Below are 22,559 nucleotides of genomic sequence, written 5' to 3' on the forward strand. Positions count from 1 at the left end.
TCTTTTACAGTTCAGATATGCATTCTCAATTTTATACAATGGTATAATATAACAACTAATCCATCTTTAACTGTTAAGGCTGCAATAACAGTACATTCTTCAATTATGCTTACATACCACATGCTTCTCTCATCCTGATCAAACACCCGGCATGGGATTAACATTTGAGAGCCTCTCTTCTGCAGAAAGGGAATAAAAGAAAAAAATGTTATGAATACCAGTCCAGTTTTTACCATTTTTAGCTTTAATATTTGTGATTACTAAATGCAATGAATACATTCACATCTCTGGGGTGCTCCCTCCCTGACACTTCCTGATCCATCAATCAAGGGTATCCCATTTCCTCCATTGAAGGTCATCAAAATGGTGATGACATTGTTCCCCAGTGCATGGGATACCAGTCGCACTGGAAAGAGCACATGCCAAACTAGACCAGGTTTGAGATGTATATTGTGAACCTGTATAGTTTCCATTCTGTAGCTGGGGCCCATGATCCTTAACCAGGAGCCCAGTAAAGATCTTAGACTTCTGTATACCCCAGTATTGCACCCAAAAGTGAACATCTTCTCCTGTAGCACCATTCATATCTGCACAAGATAAAGCTCAGTGTCTAATGTGCATTTCCCGACAATTCCATTTGAAATAGCATGTTTTCCCACCAACTGGGCTCACTGAGAATGCACACTCTCTGTATTTTGATAGATTTGAAAAAGCTGCACTCCACTTACCAATGGGCAAACACAGGAAAGGAAGTGCACTAGTTTGTGTGATGGTAAGCAGAATGCAACTTTTTCAACTAAATTAAACAGTAGAGAATACGCAGTGTCAAGAAATCCAATTCCATGTTCATTTCATATCCAGCCACTTGAGAAACTCTGTTATTCAACTGGGAGAGCTGAACTATACATTCAACAGCATTTGCCATATCAGCAAAACTATGTCAAGTATTATAAGTGGAAGTAAATATAATCTGCTGTTGAACATGTTTAAAATGTATATGGAATACACAGCAGTCAAACCCAGACCCATGTCTACAGTAGTTCTAAACTTACAGGTCTTGCCACAAGAATGCTGAGTCAACAATCATCTGTGTAGTCCTTTATTTGCATAAACTGAAATGTCATAACAGTATGCATACCCTGTACTAGGGCCTAGGATCATATGTCCTCCAGTCTGACACTTGCCACCCATCACCACAAGATTAGTTACATGAGTATCCTAGTGTTCATTGTTAACTGCACGTAGCTCAACCTTGCTTACATGCTTTGCACACTGCCCAGTGATATGCAGAAGTATTAACTGAATGCATCCCGTTTCCATTTTTGAATGTTTGGGTCATGTCTGATAAATGGGTGGTCTGTCATGCAAACAAGCAGCTCATCGTGCAAACTTGGGGGGGGGGGGGAACAGTACACAATTGCACATACAATGTTAATTAGGAATAATCCAAATATATATCGGACAAGGAAAGAAATTGCCCTGCAATGAACCTGTTGCAAGCACAGACTTACACAGATGTGCATGGCTCTCAACCTGTTAGAGTAAGACATCTGGACCACGCCATAAATAATGGGGGGACAAAGGCACAAATATAAGGACAAGTTTTAACTATTGCTCTTACAAAATTAGACAGCTGATAGATTAACAGGTTGTGCATTACCATGAATTTTCTGATGCATATGAAGTCTGAATCTCTCATGTCTGCCATTATTTTCTGACTTCAGTCGTCAAAGAGTCGGCAGTGATTTGACAAAAATACATAATTTTACAGGCACCAGGCAAAACAATATGAGATAAACATCTGGACATTCTGTGTAAATCTGCACAGTTCTGTAGTATGCGGAAGTGCTTTCCTCATCATGCAGAGGTTTCATGGCCAGAGGGTCCGGGGAGCACTGCAAAACCTTGTTTAACTGCACCACACCCTGCTGAGCACTGATCACGGTCATGTACATGGATACACTCAGTGTAGGCTCTACACAGAGTTTGCAATCCTGGGGAATAAGTTTTTGTAAGTTTTTGTACTAAAAATGTTTCTACAATTGACTGAATAAAACATATATTTATGGCTGCAACTTGTATTTTTTTATCAGAACAACATATTTAGTTTTATACTGAACATCATTTTTTCTACAGACATTTTAAGGTGCAGTATCTTGCATTAAGTTATAGTTCTACTCAAAACAAAAAAAGAAAAGAAAACTATATTTTCTCATACATTATCCTTAGTATCGTAGTTCTGTATTAGTATAAATAAAATGCAAAGGGCTGCAGGCCCACTTGAAAAATTATTCCGGCCCACTTAATAGATAGGGCTTCTGCTGCTACTTTTAGGTGTTCAGAGGGGCGATTGTCAGCTGCAAGTTTTGTAGGCTTAAGTTTCAATAGAAAGATTTTTTATATAGGAGGTAGGTACTGATGAAAAAGTAAAGACTGTGGGCAGAGTGTTTGGTTTTGATGTAAGGAGAGTGGGTAGATGGCTGTGTTGTTTAGTCAAAGACAGAATGGTTTTATTAAAGTGTTTATTGAATGAGTCAGCAATACTGCTGGAGGAAGGGGGACTGGTAGGTTGGGGGGGTGCCTACTTTACCTGGGTGGAGAATGGAGTTTATTGTGTATCAGAACTGCTTAGGGTTGCAACTCTCAACTCTAAGAATGACTGTCTAGAGGAGGGGGGTGTTTGTTAAGTGCCAGTGCTCCCAGGCCTTATCTGTGATTTTCATTAGTGCCCTGGTGCTTTTTTTGTAGCCAAGGGGAGTACTGTGTTTTGACTCTGGCATTTCTTGTGCGGGCATGTGCGTTTAGGATGTTTAGGAAGGTGCTACTGAAGAAGTGGATGGCTTCATCTAGATTGAGGTACTTTAGTTGTGTCCAATCACATTTTTGAAGGGATGAAATAAAGGAGAGAGGGTTAAAGTTTAACCTAGCTTAGATTTGCCTATAGATATTGGGTTTAGCACAAGTTAAGTGGTGTCTCAGAAGGGATGTTGGAGTGTGGTCACTGAGGTTGTCTGGTAGACAGCCAGCTAAGTATGAGTGAGGGTCTTTTTTGACTAATATCTAGTCAAGAGTAGTATGTTTGTTAAAGTTTTTATTTATGTGGGTAGATGACTGTATTAGTTGGGAGAAACCATGAAGGTTTAGGTGGTGAGATGGGTGCTTGTTACTACAAGATAGCCAGTAGATATTAAAATCACATATGATTATGATTTCTTGGGGTAGGGAATGGTTAACCCAGTTCAGGAGGTTTTCCAGGAGTGGGATGTTTTGACCAGGTGGAAAGTAGCATCCTATGATGTTGATTATTTTATTTAGGTTTACTTTGAGGTTGGCATATAGGATTTCTTCATTTCCAATATGGGGGGTAGATGTGTTTAGGATCTGGATGTTGAGGTGGTGTGGAAACATTAGAGCCACACCACCTCCTTTCTTTGATACTCTACCTACTTGAAGAATGTTATAACCTGTTGGGAGTACTTCCTCACATTTGATGTGAGGTTTGAGCCAGGTTTCAGTCAGGATGAAAATATCAGGAAAGTATAAAGCTATGTTGGTGTTTAGGTCATGGGTTTTATTATTTATACTTCTGATATTTAGACACAGGAACAGGAGGTCAGATGGCTTTCTGTTGGATGTTAGTTGTGAGAAGGAGCAGCTATTAGGCAGATCTGTAGGTGAGGAGTTAGGAAAAACATGATGATAAGAAGGAGACTGGACATCTTCTGTATTCAGAAGACACGATGGAAGGTCAGCACAGCAAAGACACGTGGCTTGTGATCCAGACTTAGCTACCCATGAAGAGGACAGTCTAGAAATTGTGTGGGAATTGTAATGACAAACATGCTTCAGAAGACAGTGTGGGATATCATTAGAATTAGTGATAGGCTTATGGCAATCAGACTCCAATGTAAGGGGAAGACAGTATTCAAACTCTCAATCTATGCTTCACAGTAGGATTGTGATAGTGAGAAAATAGTGCATTTAGGCAGCAGCTGCAAAATCTACTGTATAAAGCAGGATAACATAAATTGGTGTTGATAACTGGTGACTTAAATGCACATATTGTGACACACAGAATCGCATATGAGGATTGTCTGGGCCTACATGGGTGGGGCAACAAGAACAAAGAAGGAGAGGACATTCTAGACTTCAGTCTAACAAATGGCTTGATGGTGGCCAACACATGGCTCAGCAAGACAGGCAGTCACAGAGTCGCATAAAAGAGTGGCCAAAATGCAACTCATTTAGGTTTCCTCCTTGTAAAGAAGTGGCACCAGGGAAGAATCAGTGACTGCAAAGTTATCTCCAGTGAAACAATTAGCCCATAGCACATCCTGTCACAGTCAGCTGCAAACAGTGGTCAGAGAAGGCTCTATGGTCAACAGAGACAAGGCTAAAGATTTGTAAGTTGGCTGGAGAGAAACCACAATAGTTCAAGGAATTACTCAGAGCTCTAGTACCTCAGAAAGAAGAGGAAATAGATGGAATTGAAGAAGAAGAACATCTCAAAACAGTATGTGTGAGGACTAATGAACACATATGTGTCCAAACCAGGTATGGAAACAAGGAACATAAGAAAAGCTAGTGCTGGAATGCTGGAGTCTAGGAAGTCATCAAAAGGAAGAAAAAGTGCAGGAAAAATGCATGGAAGATAGAAATGATGGACCAGATGAAGAGGGGGTACTGGTTGGCTAACAAAGACACTGACAGCATATATAGGGGGTATTTTGCACTAGTTGAGCATTTCAGTTTTCTGCAGAGAACGTTTAAATTAGCACTGCATTTGGCTCTAGTTGACTTACATGTGAACTCGTTCCTGCTATTCTTTGTTGCACTAGTTGAGTGTTTCAGTTTTCTGCTGTGAGCATTTGAATTAGCACTGCATTTGGCTCTTACTACTAGTTGACTTAAGTGTGAACTCTTTCCTGCTGTTCTTTCTTTTTTCTGCTGTATATAAAGGGGGTGTGCTGCATATATAGGTGTGTGAACTCTTTCTTGCCGCATGCATTTTTCTGCATATTGTGCTGCATATATAGGTGAGTGAACTCTTTCTTGCAGCAAGCATTGTTCTGCATTTTGTGTGTGTGTGTGTGTGTGTGTGTGTGTGTGTGTGTGTGTGTGTGTGTGTGTGTGTGTGTGTGTGTGTGTGTGTGAGTTAGGTATAACTGGTGGTTAGCATTACTCAGGCTCAGACCCTGTACCTTGGGTACAAGAAGCAAGATCCTGAGTTCTCTACCCATACCACCACTTCGGATTGAAGGAGTTGTAGCTCTGAATTGTACATATTTTCAAAGAATGTCTAGAATGTTTGGCTCATACTTTGGTCTGTTCCTCTTAAAATTCAGATGGTGTAGTGGTGCAGTAGTAGCGTTGCTGCCTCACAGCAAGAGGTTTTCTGTTTTGATTATCAGCTAAAGTGCCTTCTGTATGGAGTCTGCATATACTCCCTGTGTTTGTGTGAGTTTCCTCTGGTCCTCTGGTTTTCTCCCCTGATACAAAGACATGCATCTGAAGCATCTGCTGAAAATTGGTTTCATTCCAACTTGGACTTTCCCAGTAAACAAATGTTAAGTAAAAATAAAATTTGTGGTTTTCTGGCAAATCATTGAGAACTGAATTCACTAAATAATGATAGCCATTTAAGTTTCAGTCTTCCTATCTTTCAGGAAACACATGTTAAAAAAACATTTTATTCTTGCAACTTTCTAAGATTATACAAGCAATTTTTAAAATGTGTCCCCGATTTTTGGCCTTTGCTCCCCCACCCCAGTACATTTTGCCTTTTTCCTGATTTCTTGTGTTGCACATTTCTTCAGGGAAAGAGAAGTTTAATGCTGCTTATGCAAAGTCTACTTGTATTGTTAGTAGCATAACATGTAGTATACTTGCTTTTGCTGCAGAAGGTTGTGGGTTCTACTCACACAGTATGTAGATGGATTGCTGATCTTGTACTGTGTTGCACTTTTAAAGGGGGGTGAATGCTGCAGTCCTGAGAATGTCTTCCTTTGGCAGAGATACCTAGTAACTATGAACTTGTTATCAGTTTGCCATCCATTCCCTATTGAAATATTACTAACTTATCATTTTTTAATGTAATAGGCAATGTATTCTTCAAGGGCAGCAGGCACTTTACTTGTAGATGAAATAATGAAATATGAAGTTGTGTGCTAGCAACAACCTCTTCATTAGTTACAGATCTCTTTAATGTGGAATTATTTAGATGACTTTTACTTCTGCAGAGATTGTGCATATTTACTAATACTGGTGGACTGTAAAAGTTTGAGTAGACTTTTATGATGGAAATTCTCTGAACTGGGCAGCTTTGTCATTATTGGTTCATTTATTTTGTGTCATTGCTTACTGGAAAAATGTTCAAAACAATACATTTAAAATGTGTTCTAACAAGTATGCTGTAATATAATTTAATACAGTCAGGAAGGTGTATCAAAGAACACATTTATGTTTCATGTGCATGGGGCCTATGGTTTGAAAACAGCCCAAGGGTAATCTTTATCCACCACTGGCCAGTTGCATTTTCTTTGAATGTGGGTTTCAATGACAGAGAAGTTTTAATGCTAAGTCTATTTTCATTGTGAGACTGTATTACTTTGTCTAGCAGATGTCTATTAGTGGTTGTGCTATAAGATGTAAATTAAAAGTTTTAAATGAGATCCAAATAATCATTGTAGAAGTAAAGCAATATGCACATTACAGTGTTTATGGCAAATGGGACAAAATTACCAAGTAATGGGGCATTGGAATGGCTGCAGGGGGACTCTGGGGCCATATTTTGGTTGTCTGTTCTTCAGTTTACATTTGAAAGTTGGCATCTCACAATTCCATTGGAGTGGGTGGGGTTACACAATTATGTATGCAGATTTTATGTTAATCAGCATACAGATTTGTACCTATTTTTCATGGGCCTTTGTCCAGATTTTTGATGTTTCCAGGTTGAGAGGTATGGTCCAGACACAGACTTCCCATAAGCACCAGTCCCATCACAAAGTGCAGTTGGTGTAGAACAGCCCTAAACTTGTGTACATAATCAGGCACAATTTGAAAAAAAACATATGAGCAAGTGTTTGTCCATTTCAATACTTCCATATTCATTTAACAACAAACCATGGTGGGATGTGTTCCAGTGCAATTCATATCAGCTCCTCATCACACACACACACACACACACACACACACACACACACACACACACACACACACACACACACACTAGCACTTCTGCCAAAAAACAGATAAGTGACAACCACAATTGCACCTGCTTTACTTGCTCTCTTGTTATCTATACTTCAGTATTTTTCATCAGAATTCTGTTCTTTTCATTCTGCTTTCTACCAAAAGTCATACACAGTTTTTTTCATTTTTCTCCCCTAAGCCCCCGTGGCCACTGAAAAAGCAATTACTAGAAAGTGAAAATCAAAGTTTCAACCAACTGTACTAGAAATAGTGAATATTGTTAACAGAGATAAAACAACAGGAAGCGGGTTATTTAAAAAAGGGTAGGAGCAAATAAAATCAAAATTGTGGGAACAATACCTGCAGAAAATGTTTTGGAGGATGAACGAGCTTAAGGGAAGGTGGGAATTGAACAATTTATGTAATGTTGAACTGATTATATTGTATAGAAGATTATATTTGATGTATAATGTTTGTAATTGTGAACTTGTTATTATGCTTTGTTTACTTTTATATAAATGTAAGTTTGCCTGAGTCACAAGTGATAATTCAACAAAGGTGTTTTTTTTTTTAAATCTTCCTGTAAATAGGTTGAGATTTGTAAGCCAGGAATGGTCACACCTTTGGCATATCTAATAAGGGTACTTTATAACAGTGGTCTTATAATACATACCTTTTTCTCTTAAAGTAAAAAAGTCCAGAAAAAAATGTTAATCTAAGAATGAGACAGAGTGCAGTGTTTAGGTCTTCCTCTCAAATGTCTCAGCAGTCCAGATTTTGACAGAATGCCCAGATTTTTTGCTTCATATTATTGTCTGTTCCTCATAAAATTTGTGGGGTTTTTTTGTCAAATCACTGAGGAGTGAAGTCACAAAATAACACTAAATAATCACAGAAATTCGAGTTTCAGATTTCATATACTTCAGAAAATACATAACAACTGAAAACCTGTTATTCTAGCAACATTTTTAAGTGTATAGGAGCAATATTTAAAATCTGTCACTATTTTTGGGCCTCTGTTCCCCCATTAATTTTGGCTTTGTCCAGATTTCTTGCACTAAGAGATTGAAAGGTATGCTTCCTAATTTATTAAGTAATATATTGTAACTCATGGAGTCATAACCTTCAGAAGCTCCAAAAGATAACACCATTTATTTATTTATCTTTTGTTATCATGGTAAGTGGATTATCTATGGATCTCTTTCAGCCACCATTCCTTAAAAGCAGGGACATCTGAGTATGGGAATTGATTGACATATTCTGATTTTGGAGGCTGTAATTCTGTGCTGATCATAAATATCTTTGGTGGAGTCAGAAGATAAAACTGTTGTGAGAATATTTTAAACAAAAGTAAACCTCTATATTTTTTATTTGTGTGCATGCAAGTGTGTGTGTGTATGTGTGTGTGTGTGTGTGTGTGTGTGTGTGTGCGTGCGTGCGTGCGTGTGTGTGTGTGTGTGTGTGTGTGTGTGTGTGTGTGTGTGTGTGTGCGCATGCCTGGCTGTCCATTGCTATCTATGTCTATATATATATATACTTGGTTCTGTAAATCAAGAAATATTCAGCAAATATCTGGTGATATACTACTTAACATACAAGGATTTTTCATCATTTTGGAATGAGCCATTGGCCACACAAGAGATGCTTACATAAAATGCTCATGAGTATTGTAAACTCATATTAGATTTTAAATAGAATTTGATTAATTATTTTTTCTATGTTTTGGCATTTGGTATTGATGGTTAGATTTTCTGCAGTTTTATGAATAGTACTCTCTCTTTCATTGTCAATAATATCTTACTGAGCCTGCAGTATGCCGTACTTTGCAGATACTGTTAGAAATATTGTACTGGCTTTTTAACCTGGTTTAATAAGTCTGTAGTTATTTTATGTGACAATATTCTCCTGTTTTACATTCTTATTCTTACTTGCTAACCCCATAAACTGAATTGTATCCTCATATGAGAGTGGTTTTAGTAATTTCATTTTAAGTAACTGACGATGCAGAAAAAAGTATGCAGGGTAAACCATGGAACAAATACTAATTTGTTTTCTTTTATTTTTATTTGTTTACTGGAAAGTGCACTGATCAATATTGACCAGTTTCAGACTCAGCCCAGGTGAAATACAAGACATTCCACAAACAAAAAATACTGAAATATTCAGTTTTATACAGAAATAGTTCATATACTGAACTAATAAAAACAAAAATGTTAATCCAAATCAGTCCCTGTTAAGGATAATTTGCTAGTATAGACCTCTTCAAATGGGAAAGATTTCTAAACTAGCCATTATGGCTACAAGAACATATCACTTTGCATTAAAACTATTCTCATAAACACGTCATAGAAATGATGTATTGAGCAATCTGCATAATTCAGCACACAGCACAACCTATGAACCTATGAACCTATGAACATACTTGAGTGACTGAGAAATTTGTATTATCAGACTCATTGATATCTAGTAAGTTCTGCATGGAAACAAAAGTAATTAAAATACCAGTGTACATAATAAAGATAGTAATAGAAATACAGACAGAAATGCTGTAATCGTGAATATATCAGAGAATTCAGTTGTTGTTAAAATTGTGTCTTTTGTTTTAGATTCATTCAGACTTCAAAGACAAGAAGATAGCTGTGCTATACAAGATATCTGGACCAGGAGCCAATGAGGATCCAAAAGGATACTTTGAAATGGATTCTGAGACTGGACAGCTAAAGATTTGTAAAATAGTGGACAGAGAGCAGTATCCAGTATTTCCTGTAAGATCTTGTTTTGCAGTTCTGATATTATAATATGTTTGACACATTGTTTTATGATTTTATTATGAATTATATTGGGGTGCTGCTCTGTTAATATCTCTCTAAATAGAACAAGATATGTACATGTCCATATTTGTCTTAGGGAGATAAAACTGATGACCAGAAAAAAATCTGTGATACCAGATTTCTGCGGTGGAGGAGAGATACTGAAATTCTAAAATACATATTGTGCCTATTGTCATTTTAAACCATGTTTATTGCATTTCTTTACACCTAAGAGGGGTCCTATCAAGCTGTTACAGGGTCCTGTGTTAAAGTAAGTTTGTATTACAAAAACTTGCCAAAGATACAAATTTTTGCAAATACTTACAATAGGTATACTTGACATATTAGTCTGTCTGTACGTGATCCTCCAAGTGAGGAACTACCTTTCTGTTTTTCTGCTTGCAGACAACAATTTATAGGTAACATTAGTTGACAAAATAAGACCTTAACAGTCTAACTAATACAACATGCAGTGACCATATCACAGCAGTGGTGAGAGTCCTTAACACCAAGATACCTGAGCTGTTGATTCAAGGTAGTGTTCCTGCAAAATTCAGCATTCATTTTGAAAGCATAGCACACTTTTTCTTAAGCAGTCACATATATATTTTGTAATATATATTTCTACATATATATATATATATATATATATATATATATATATATATATATATGTAGATAGATAATTAGATATAGATATAGATTAGATATAGATATATAGATATAAATGCAGATAGGTAAATAGATATCTGGCTAGACACATGGATAGATAGGATGGATGGCATATGAGTTAAAGTGTTAACCTTGCAAACAAAAAGTACAGGGTTTGATTCTTACCTGGAATACATGGTTCAGTTTAAGGAGGCCCCTGTGGGTGTTATACTATTATAAACCTATGCACATTATTTTAACTAACTTGGCATTGATGATGAGGTTCAGGTTGCAAGTTCTAGTTCCTGTGGAGGGTTTGATTCCCTCATCCTGTGTGTGACCTTTAGCATGTCACTTAACCAGATACTGCTCCTGGGTAGTCCCTGAAAAGGGACTATGGGTCCAGTGGGGTTACTTGATTAACAAACAGAATTATTATCCCCCAATAAAAAATCCTGAGTTAGCCCCTAGTAACATGTCCCGCCCACAGATGCCAATGATACTTGGGGCCCAAATGGTTTAGGGTACGCGGCTAGGTTTGTAAGATTCTTAGTGGTCTTTAGCCTTGTAATAACCTATGAGAGACACAAAACTGCATACATGCATATATACATATTGTAACATTTCTCTGTTATGTTCAGTAATACAACCAGTCCCTGGAAACCATCTTTGCTTTTAAATTAAATGGTTTATTTGCAAGGAGGTTACATGGAAAACAGTGTAGCCTTTCCAAAATAGGGAGCAACAGAAAAACACATTTGGCAACACACTAGCAAGGGCACAAACAAATTGTTCACCAACCAAAAAATCCAGTATATGCCGCAAAGTACAGATGAACAAAACCGATGCAGGTCAGGCATAAAATAGTAGTTTTATTAAAAGTATGAGCACTTTCACAATATCAAACACACTGCTTCATCAGATAATGAAACAAGTGAAACATTGTGTTTAAATATACCCCTGTACTTAAGCAACTAACCAGTCAAGCATACCTACATTTAAAACATTCACACTCTTAAAGTACTAGCTTCACTGAAGTTGCTATACTATATTATATGCAAAGAGCAGCTGACCTATAACTGAAACATTGACATTGTCAAGGTGCTACAGGCAAAAACAAAACCACTGCACCAGATAAAGTCCAGACCAGGCTCCAAAAATATAATGCAAGAAATCCAAGCAGGCATGGACATGCACGGCATAAAACTAAATAATTTATTCAGTAAAAAACATGTAAGAACTTTTGTGCAGTACTCCTACAGTTCATCAGACATAAAATTTTATCACAAGCCTAAACATTTTAAACATTGTTGCTAGCAACATTTTTCCTCTGATTAAGTAATTAGTGGAAACCAAGTGATTTACAATAACCTAAGACTTTAGCAAAATAAATACAGTTTTAGTATGTTCCAACCGCAACTTATATAATAGATTTCAGATATAATAAATAAGACATATATTACAGATATTTAAACAGTATAACATGTATCATACATCATTTTATCATGCTGTTGCAAATATACTGATGTTTTGGAAAAATTAATGCAGAACTGTATCAACAAATGCTGAAATAGTCCTGCCATCAACATAGTTAACTAAGTATACACCTTATATGAAGTTTACAATAAAAAAAACTTGAACTGCTACATGCACACTCATCAATATATTCAAATGTTAAAAAAACACATAAAAAGAAAATATATGAAAAATAAATATAAACAAAATCAAACATCATAATTAAAGCAGGGATAGAAGACTTAGTTACACTTTTTAACCTTACCTCCCCCCCTTTTAATGCACTCTCTTTGTCTTGGCTGTTAGATATACATCTTTTTATAGTAATTATAGGTGTGTCTGCTTATATATATATATATATATATATATATATATACACACACATATATATATATATATATATATATATATATATATATATATATATATATATTCCTCATACATTATTTATTCATTTATTTATATATTATTTTCTGTTTTTATTGTGTTTTTTATATGCACACATATTTTAGTTATGATGTTTGGTTTTGTTTATATTTATTTTTCATATATTTTCTGTTTGTTTATGTGTTTGTTTTTAAACATTTAAGCAGATTTATGAATGTTCATGTAGCAGTTCACGTTTTTTACTGTACACTTCATATAAGATGTATGCTTAGTTAACTATGTGGATGGCAGGACTGTTTCAGCCTTTGTTGAAGCAGTTCTGCATTAAATTTTCCAAAACATCAGTATATTTTCAACAGCATGATAAAATGGTTTATGTATGATACATATTATATACTGTTTAAATATCTGTAATGTATATCATATTTATTATATCTGAAATCTATTATATAACTTGTGGTTGGAGCATACTAAAAATGTATTTATTTTGCTAAAGTGTTAGGTTACTTCAAATCACTTGGTTTCCACTAACTACTTAATAGGATGGAAAAAGTTTTAGCAGTGAGTGGCTTAACAGTGTTTAAAATGTTTAGACTTGTGATAGAATTTTATGTCTGATGACGCGTAGGAGTACTAAGTAAAAATGCTTACATGATTTTTATTAAATAAATTGTTCGGTTTTATGCCCTGTGTGTCCTTTGCCTGCTTGGATTTCTTGCATTGTCAAGGTGCTGATTCCATAGAAGCCAGTATTCATAATAACAAATATTAAGAATGCATCAAGACATGTAGGAAGATACATATATAACAATAACTCCATTTTTTAATTCCCAATAAAACTCAATATGAAATTAACCATACCCTTTTTCAACAGTCTATATACATGCTTATATAACCTAACATTTAAAAGCTATATTTATTAAAAAATATGATATAACTATTTCTTATAGCCCCTAGCTTTTAAAAAAGCTGTATAGGGACTTTGCCATTAAGGCCATGTCCTATATCAGCATGCATACAAATAGTCCATCTTGTTTCTGACAATTCAGTCCTGTTCATAAAATCACCCCCACTGAGGGTTGCCACCAATCTCTCTACAAAAACATAAATTTATGTGAGGAGTCATATAGTGCAACGTGCTTACTTAGGGCACTAATATTGTTGTTATCCTTAATGTCACTCAAATGTTCACTAATTCTGTCCCTGGGTCTTCTGTCAGTTTTTCCAATATAAAATGACTAATATTTCAAACAATAAGCTAAATACATCAAATGACATGTGTTGCAATTAGCATAAATATTAAATTTAAACTGTTTTCCTGTATCAGGGTATACAAATAAACTAGTAGTATCATTGTAATCAGATGATTTACATTGGTTACAGGGAAATGTACCAACTTTGCTAACTGTCTTTATATATGAAGGGATCTTAGGGTAGCATAAAATTCTATGCAAGTTCTTTTTATTTTTGAACACAAAGTTTGGATGCTCACCCACAATTTCTTTGATCTTTGGGTCAGATGTCAAGATATGCCACTTTTTCTTATATATTTCAGTGTGCTGTTTAACGTCACTGTAATAAAAGACTGTTATCCTTAAACTATTGTTTTTTTTTTCATGACTCATGCCAGGTTACTACTATTGTCCATATCCGTGTGTGAAGAGTAATATGGTCTAGCATGTGTAGACCTAAGTCTTTTAACCTGGTCTAAAGTTGCCACTACTTGACCATCATTTTATCCCCTTTCTAAAAATGTATGTTTTAAGTCACCTGACTATTGTAAAAAAATCTTATTACTTATAATAAGGCGAGAAATTATCACACCTTGTCCTTCAACCACAATAGTAAAAATATGCCTGGGGTGCATATTATGTCTATGAAGAAGTATATTATGATGGCATTCCTTTCTATGCACCTCAGCAGGAAGTTTACCATTGCTAGACTTAATGACCTTAATGTCAAGAAAATTGATTTCAGAAAAGGAAGTTCTCACTGCAAACCTCAGGAAAGATATACTAGAATTAATGTACTAAAAAAAAAAAACATTGAAATCATCCTGATTGGTACGCCAGATAATAAAATAATATGTTGATTCCATTTTGATTGTAATATTACTTTTTGTTCCCAGTTGGCCATGATCATATTTGCATAGCTGTTTGCACTGGATGTGCCAATAGCCACTCCATCTAATTGGTGGTATATATTATTCTTGAAAACAAAAATATTGTTCTCAAGAACCAACTCCATGAACAGACAAAGTAAATCAGCAAAGCTTGGTTGGTCAGCACTATGGGTAGTCAAATATTCATGCAACATAAGAATTCCAGTTTAGTGAAGAATGACTGCACATCCAGTGTAACAAGCATTCAACTGTGCATATAAATCCATCAAACAATGTTTAGAGTCCTTTGATACAAAAACATTCATGTCTAGTACAGGTCTAGGGTATTTTTCAACAAAAAAAGAAAGGGGTTCAGTCACCCAATTTCTCCCAGCAACAATAGATCTAAAAGGAGAGCATACAAGACCTTTATGAATTTTAGGAAGGCCCTGCATCACTGGTTGAAGTGGACATTTAACATTAAAACATTCAAAAAGCTTTGAATTAATAGCATTACTTACAAGGCATTCCCACTGTGTGTTTTGTATATGTGTAATCATTGTTCTGACCTGGTCCCAAGTAATTTGCATATAAGTAGTTGCATCATTTAATACAGTGCACATACTGTTACTATAAAATCCATAGTCCATAACTAAAATTGGTCCTCCTTTGTCTGCTGATTTAATACAAATAGCTGTGTCATTTTATAACTCTGACAGAGATTTACTTTCACTTAAGCTCAAATTTCTTAAAATATTTCCCTTCCACCTATTATTCATTAACAAGTACATATCATGTTCATATACTTTCTCATAAGCATCTAACACTGAGTTGTTTAAAGAAACATATAAGCTGAGCTTCTTAAACATCAAGGTAGCATCAATAATACAGTTGCCCAAATTAATTTTCAACATAACATTTCTTTTAAACATCTTTAAATTAATAATACTGTCTGTTACCTCAGAAAACTGTGAGGGAATGAAGGATAGGCCTTTTTCCAAAGGTGAAAACTCATGCTAGGTAAGACTCCTTGAAGAAATATTCCAAACTATGGATCTTTGCTGGTTTGCCACATGTTCTTTATTGTTCTGCTGTTTGGGACTACTAATTATGCTTTTCTCTTGACTGGTCTGTCTTCTGGATCTCCTGTTGTTGACATAAAAAGCTAGGGGCTATAGGAAATAGTTATATATTTTTTAAATAAATATAGTTTTAAAATGTTAGGTTATATAAGCATGTATACAGACCATTTCAAAAATGTATGGCTCATACTGAGTTTTATTGGGGGTTAAAAATGCATTGTTACATATGTATTTTACTATGCATGACTTGATGTATTCTTAATATTAGTTATTACAGTGCACAGAATAGTTACAAGTTTTGTCACACTAGCATGGCAATTCATATCATTTCTCCTTAAGACAAACAAGGATAATTAAAATAGTTTCTACTGTTTTCATTTCTTAACGGTATCTCCCAGACTTCAAACTTCAAGAATACCCTTCATACTGCTTTCATTGCTCCTTTGAGACTTCCGCCTCTCTGTAGTGTAATACAGTATACAAGTTAGTTATTATAAAAATGTGATCAACTATTAGAGCTGTCATCTTTTTAGATGCCAAGCAGATAAATTCTTAATGAAATTTGAGATTCAGCAGGACAAACAGTAAGATTATGCTCAACAAGGTTTTAAGGTAGAAAGTAACTTTGCTACAAATATGCAACATAAATAAGGAATAAGATAAAGCTTGCTTAAATGTAGAAATAGAGTTTAGCAACATGTGATCAGCATCCATACTAAATGACTGTGGCTTAAAAAAATAAGGAACTTGCTTATGAGTGTATTACACACAAATCAAGAAAGCCGACTTCTTACAGACTTGGCAAGAATGTAAAAAAACAGGATATATCAGAAAAACCTAATTTGCTTTCTTTAAAGAATGGACAACAGGACATGTGTTTATCCACAAGGTGTTTCCTTGAAAAATATGCTTTTCTAAGAAAGTTTAAAAATATGATTTTCTAAGAAAGTTTATTCACAAGGCGTTTCCTTAAAATATGCTTTTCTGCACTTATCAGCATTTGCACAAGAACAGATGTGTAAGCATTTGCGTCATCAAGGCAGTATCTTTCCAAAACCAAGAGGGTGGGTGCTTAACTAAAAATATATATAAATTCTGTATTAAATCCATTTATATTAGGGGTATTGGTAGGGACACATTAGTCCCAAGGTAAATGTTATATCTCTCACATCATCTGCACTATATGAGAAGTAAAGTAGAACAGTACCTGAAGCTGCAACATTAGTCCATGTGGTTTCTTATAAAAAGTTGTTTGTTACTGCTCTGAGTTGATACTACAAAGTATATTCTTTCATCAGTTCATATTCTGCAAGCTCTTGCACAAGACTATAGAGGCTTTCATTTCAGCAGAATCCAGCCAGGAAGAATGAGTGTCTTAAGAAGACTTCAAATCCATCACAGTAAGCAGCATCTTAGTAACTACAATGACAAAAATTAATCTTTCAATGGCGAGCTTACCTGCATTCAACACAGAGGGAAATGTAAGCCCTGCAGAGGGTCACTTCAGTCAAATTGCAGTAACTAACATTTGTACGTATGTGTAATTTCTAAACAGAAGTATTCCAGTTTATGCAGCTTGCAGCAGTAACATTTTTTCAGACGTCTGAATCCAGATTGAGCCTGCAGTGCAGGAAAGTTGCAGTGCCATAAATTCTTCAAGAAAAGGTAGATATCTACTTTGCCTAGCAGTTCGCTGCCTGTTGTGTTTCCCCAGCTTCTCAAGTGACTTTGAAAATTTTCCAGCCATCAGCAACAACAGCCTGATCACCTGTTTTCTCACTAACAGGTAAGACTTTTTTCTGTGTCACATTTTTAGTATGTATGCTATTAGACATAATTCGTGCAGGAGTAAACCAAGCTTTAGTAAATTGAAATGTTGGTATACACAGCACATTAGTAAATGTAAAACCTTATTAGGGCAGGTTGATAGTAAGGCATTATGCAAATGTATTACAATATTTGACTGGTATCTCAAAGAAAACTATGTGGAGTATGACAAATTTTTATTATGTCAATCAACAAAAATTGCATTTTGTGTGCCATGCCATAAAAAATTATTGCATGATATTGCTAAAATGATAGACAGTGAAGACAGACCAATTCATGATAAAGAATTAACTAAGAGTAAAGTGTTTCCATTATATTCAGATGTTGAACAGCTATGTCCTGTCACAATATGTAAAATGTTTATTTCAGAGTTACAACAGGAGTCAAATTAGTGACAGGCACTCTAGTACATATTGTTAAGAAAAGAATATGATAAACTTCTAAGAGACAGACACAATGAGTTCGGGAAGCTTAGACAAGTTATACAAACATTTTTTTCAAAAGTGCATGGGAGTTTTAAATTCAGAAGAACAGGTTACTAAAGAATGTCAGAAAGACCATGCAACATTGCAGGAAACTCTTGAACAGCAGTTACAAAATAAAGGAAATAAATTAGCTGAACTGACAGAGACTGACTTCCTACATACATTGGGAAAGAGCAGGAAACTACAGCTGATCTGTACAAAAGAGATATACTTTATAATATGTTTGTGTTTTGAAAATGGTTAAGCATACATGGTAGGATGGTAAAATATGAATCATTCTCAAATGTTTAAAACTTCCATTAAACTAAAGCAAGATATTTATCAGTACTACAGTAAAGTAGAGCATATGACTGCCATTTTCATAGCATAGTCAAAAGGTAAACAAAACAGTTTTAGTATATTAAAATGAAATAAAAATAGTTAATAAGTATAAAGATTTAAAGTCACAAGACTGACATGCATGTATTTTCTTTTTATACAATGCACAAGAATAACAGGCAAACAACAGCAAATATAAATAATGTAAATATAAACATGTGTTAGTTAAGCTAATATCTATTTGTTTTTTACAATTTTTTTATAATTGTATAGTAACATCACACCAGTTAAAGTTCTGAATTTTAAAAAGAAATAAAATCACGGATGGAATTACTCAAACAGTCTTTGTAAAATGAATGGCAGAGCAGTTAAATGAATAAAAAAATACTGAAATCAAAAGTTAAAAAATATGTAAGCTAATTGTAAAATAATGTTTAGTTTGCATAGTTATGCAAATCAGAAATATAATACTGTTTTATAACTGCATTTTACCAGATGATTAAAGGAAAAATGCTAAAAGGGTTAACTGAAATGTGAGCTCAGACCTTCCTAGACTGGATGAATAGTTACAGGAAATGTTGAACAGATAAGATAAAAAAAAGACTGATTGCCAAACAAGTGGCTTGAGTTTTTCTAAAAACTTATTGTTATTAAAACATAATTGTTAAAATGTTCACATGCAACATTATTTGGTAAATGTAATAAAATATCACAATTGTGCATATATGTCACTGATAAAAGTATAAAAAACTCAGTTACATCAAGTACAGCCAACAAATGGGCTATAGTATACATACAGTTCAAATAAAGTATACAGGAAGGTACAAATAACTATTATTAGAAGTAGACAGCAAAGGCAACATAAAAGAAAATAGCCAAAAAATGATCAAATCAGACAAAAGTCTATAGTTTAAAACCTAATAAGGCAAATGTATCACCAAAGTGTTGGGCTGACATACATTATAAAGCAAATAAACAATAGTGCAATACTACAGGGGGAGGGGTACTTTCTCAGTTTTACACTGACTGTGTGAACAGTATTGCAAAAGGGTCTAAAATAACGCTACAAGAAGAAATAATATCTCATTCCTTCTTGACAATACTCTTTCAGAGGGGAGGAAAAACATGTATTAGTGCATTAGAAATATTGGTAAACAGATTAAACCTGACAGGATAAGATATTTTACAAGTTGCTAATAGCTATCATTCTAGTTACTATTGTATTGTTTAGTATTAAATTGTATTTACAACCTGTTAAACTGTAAAGCCATACAAGAGATGGCTTAAAATTGCTTTATTAAAGCTACACAAGAGAGAATAACGATATGTAAAAACTGAGCAAAAATGGTCACTATTATTAATATGTTTTTGGCAAGACAATGTTGGTATGCAAAAAGCATAGTTGCCTCTGGTGGCAATTCCACTAGTTACTTCTAAAGAGACATAACAATTTTCCAAGATTTTTGCTTAATGTTAATGTTACTAAATTTGTAAGATTGGACTAAATGTACTTTACAGTCTCTTTATGTAAAGAATTCAGTACAAATTAAATTAATGTCTAGTAGTTATTTGTCCAAGTTGTAATATTATCACTGGTTTTAAGTTAGAGTCTTATTATTGGTTTTTGGACCATCATTTTATCTGTATTAGTACTGGTTACCCCAGTTAGAGGAAAATTATATTAAAATATTGTACTCATACAGCTAATGAACTAATATGTACATAGCATTCTTTAGTGTATACATCATGATTTTTTTTAATCTTCAAGTATTAAATATACTGAAATAATTGCATTCAAATATTTATTATCTAAGCCCAGTTCAGTACTTTATGTTCACTTCACTGTCAACCAAGATGTTAATGGGCAGTTCAGAGACATACCACAATGTTATGGTTAAAATGTCATTGAAACTGTATATTTTCAGAAGTGTATAAATGCTTGGAGTAGCACATAGTTCTTATAGATATGTCTATCTCTAATCTTTTGATATAAAATAATCAGTAAAAGTAAAGAGTTAATTCAACAGGTGCAAAGAGTTAATAAAAGAGTACTAAGTCATAAAATTAAATTCTGTGATTGCAAAAAAATAAATTAATCAAGTTAAAAAAAACTAAAGCAGACATAGCCCATAACTGATGAAATATTTTCACAAAATGGTTTTCAAAAGAAAAAGTTGTTAAATATATTCAGTCTTAGTCGTAATACTTGATATCATTGTATTAACTATGTAAAATTGCATTTTGACTTGTGTATCAAAAGAAGATAAAATATTTTGTTTCTTAATGTGTTTTCTAAATAATTTGATCAAAAATACATATCAGTATAAAGTGTTTAAGTATGTTTCAAAATAAAAAGAGGGAATTGTAAGATTATGTTCAACAAGGTTTTAAGGTTGAAAGCAACTTTGCTACAAATATGCAACATAAACAAGGACTAAGATAAAGCTTGCTTAAATGTAGAAATAGAGTTTAGTAACATGTGATTAGCATCCATACTAAATGACTGTAGCTTAAAAAAAAGAACTTGCTTATGAGTGTATTACACACACATCAAGAAAGCTGACTTCTTACAGACTTGGCAAGAATGTAAAAAAAAAACAGGATATATCAGAAAAAAACTAATCTGCTTTCTTTAAAATTTCTTTAAAATGTGTTTATCTACAAGGCATTTCCTTGAAAAATATGCTTTTCTAAGAAAGTTTAAAAATATGCCTTTCCAAGAAAGTTTATTCACAAGGCGGTTCCTTAAAAATATGCTTTTCTGCACTTAGCATTTGCACAAGGACAGATGTGTCAGCATTTGCGTCATCAAGGCAATATCTTTCCAAAACCAAGAGGATGTGTGCTTAACTAAAAATATTTATAAAGTCTGTATTAAATCCAGTTATGTTAGCGGTATTGGTAGGGACACATTAGTCCCGAAGTAAATGTTATATCTCTCACATCATCTGTACTATATGAGAAGTAAAGTAGAACAGTACCTGAAGCTGCAACATTAGTCCGTGTGGTTTCTTATAAAAAGTTATTTGTTACTGCTCTGAGTTGAATCTGCAAAGTATATTCTTTCATCAGTGCATATTTTGCAAGCTTCTGTACAAGACTATAAAGACTTTGATTTCAGCAGAATCCAGCCAGCAAGAATGAATGTCTTAAATCCATCACAGTAATCAGCACCGCAGTAAGAATCACAATAACTAAAATAAATTTTTCACAAACTATGCTTTCTTTAAATAAAAAAATTATTTCGTCCTATTACAAAAACAAAAAATCTAATACAAATTCTGTGATGTGCAATGTTTATCATCTATATTAAGTTATATTATATTAAGATGACTTAAATGTAGTATCTTAGCTTTCTGTTACATTTAGAGCAAAGTCAGAAATAATTTCTTGTAAAATATGAAGACGTTTGCCTTTTTCATGTACCCCCTCTCTGGCAGGATATAACCTCCCAAATCAGGATTGCTCTGTGGAAAGAGATACATGATAACCCTATCACCTAGGTGTACTGACATTGCTTCTCTTTCTCTCTGCAGTACAGTCAGTGAAAAACAGATTCACAATATTCTGTCTTTCTCTCTTTTTTATAGCTGCTGCTGGCCTGCTCATATCAACAGGTCTGATTTCCTATGCAACACTGTGAAAGTTCCTGAGAAGTAAAACCAGCAAATTTCCTGTGTCTGTGGTATGTCATGCAGGCAGAGACAAATTCCTCTGTCAAAGTGTGTGAGATGTTAATCTTAAAAAAAAGTTGGGTGGGTTTTCCCCTCCATTGATTCCCAAGTTCATATAAATTTATGGTACCTACACAATACTGGATCCTTATTGTAGAGGGAAAAGAAGCCTAAGCCTAAGGTTTGAGTTAAACTGTACAAGAAGGTGAACTTTTTCTTAAACATTGCAGTAGCCATGTGGTATCCTTTTCTGTTCCCATTGAATGTGCTACAGAAACACAGCAAAATGTGTAAGAATTTAAATAAATGTATGTTTTTTGTTATTAAGCAGTTTTACTGTGATGTCAGAATGGGTGATTTTGAAACTGTTTTGAAAACTAAGGAATTGTATTAATAACTATTTTAAACACTAATTATTTCCTGAAATAAATGATCATTTAAAGATTAAATGCAGTTTATATTTTATTTCCTGAATCGAATGATCATGTAAAGATAAAATGTGATTTACATTTGTAATC

At 34.3% G+C, this 22,559-nt stretch overlaps 1 protein-coding gene across 1 annotated transcript in view; it reads left to right on the top strand.

The window, feature by feature from the left end:
• The window catches only part of LOC122796735 (desmoglein-2-like), a 1,204,637-nt gene that overhangs the window by 399,660 nt on the left and 782,418 nt on the right, over positions 1–22,559 (top strand). The window contains exon 4 of the mRNA XM_044065444.1: positions 9,798–9,956. Within this exon, the coding sequence (XP_043921379.1) occupies positions 9,798–9,956 (159 nt within the window). The remainder of the gene's footprint in view (positions 1–9,797; positions 9,957–22,559) is intronic.

This window comes from Protopterus annectens, chromosome 3.part0, assembly GCF_019279795.1.
Source record: "Protopterus annectens isolate FY-2018-M chromosome 3.part0, PAN1.0, whole genome shotgun sequence".
Lineage (NCBI taxonomy): Eukaryota > Metazoa > Chordata > Ceratodontiformes > Protopteridae > Protopterus > Protopterus annectens.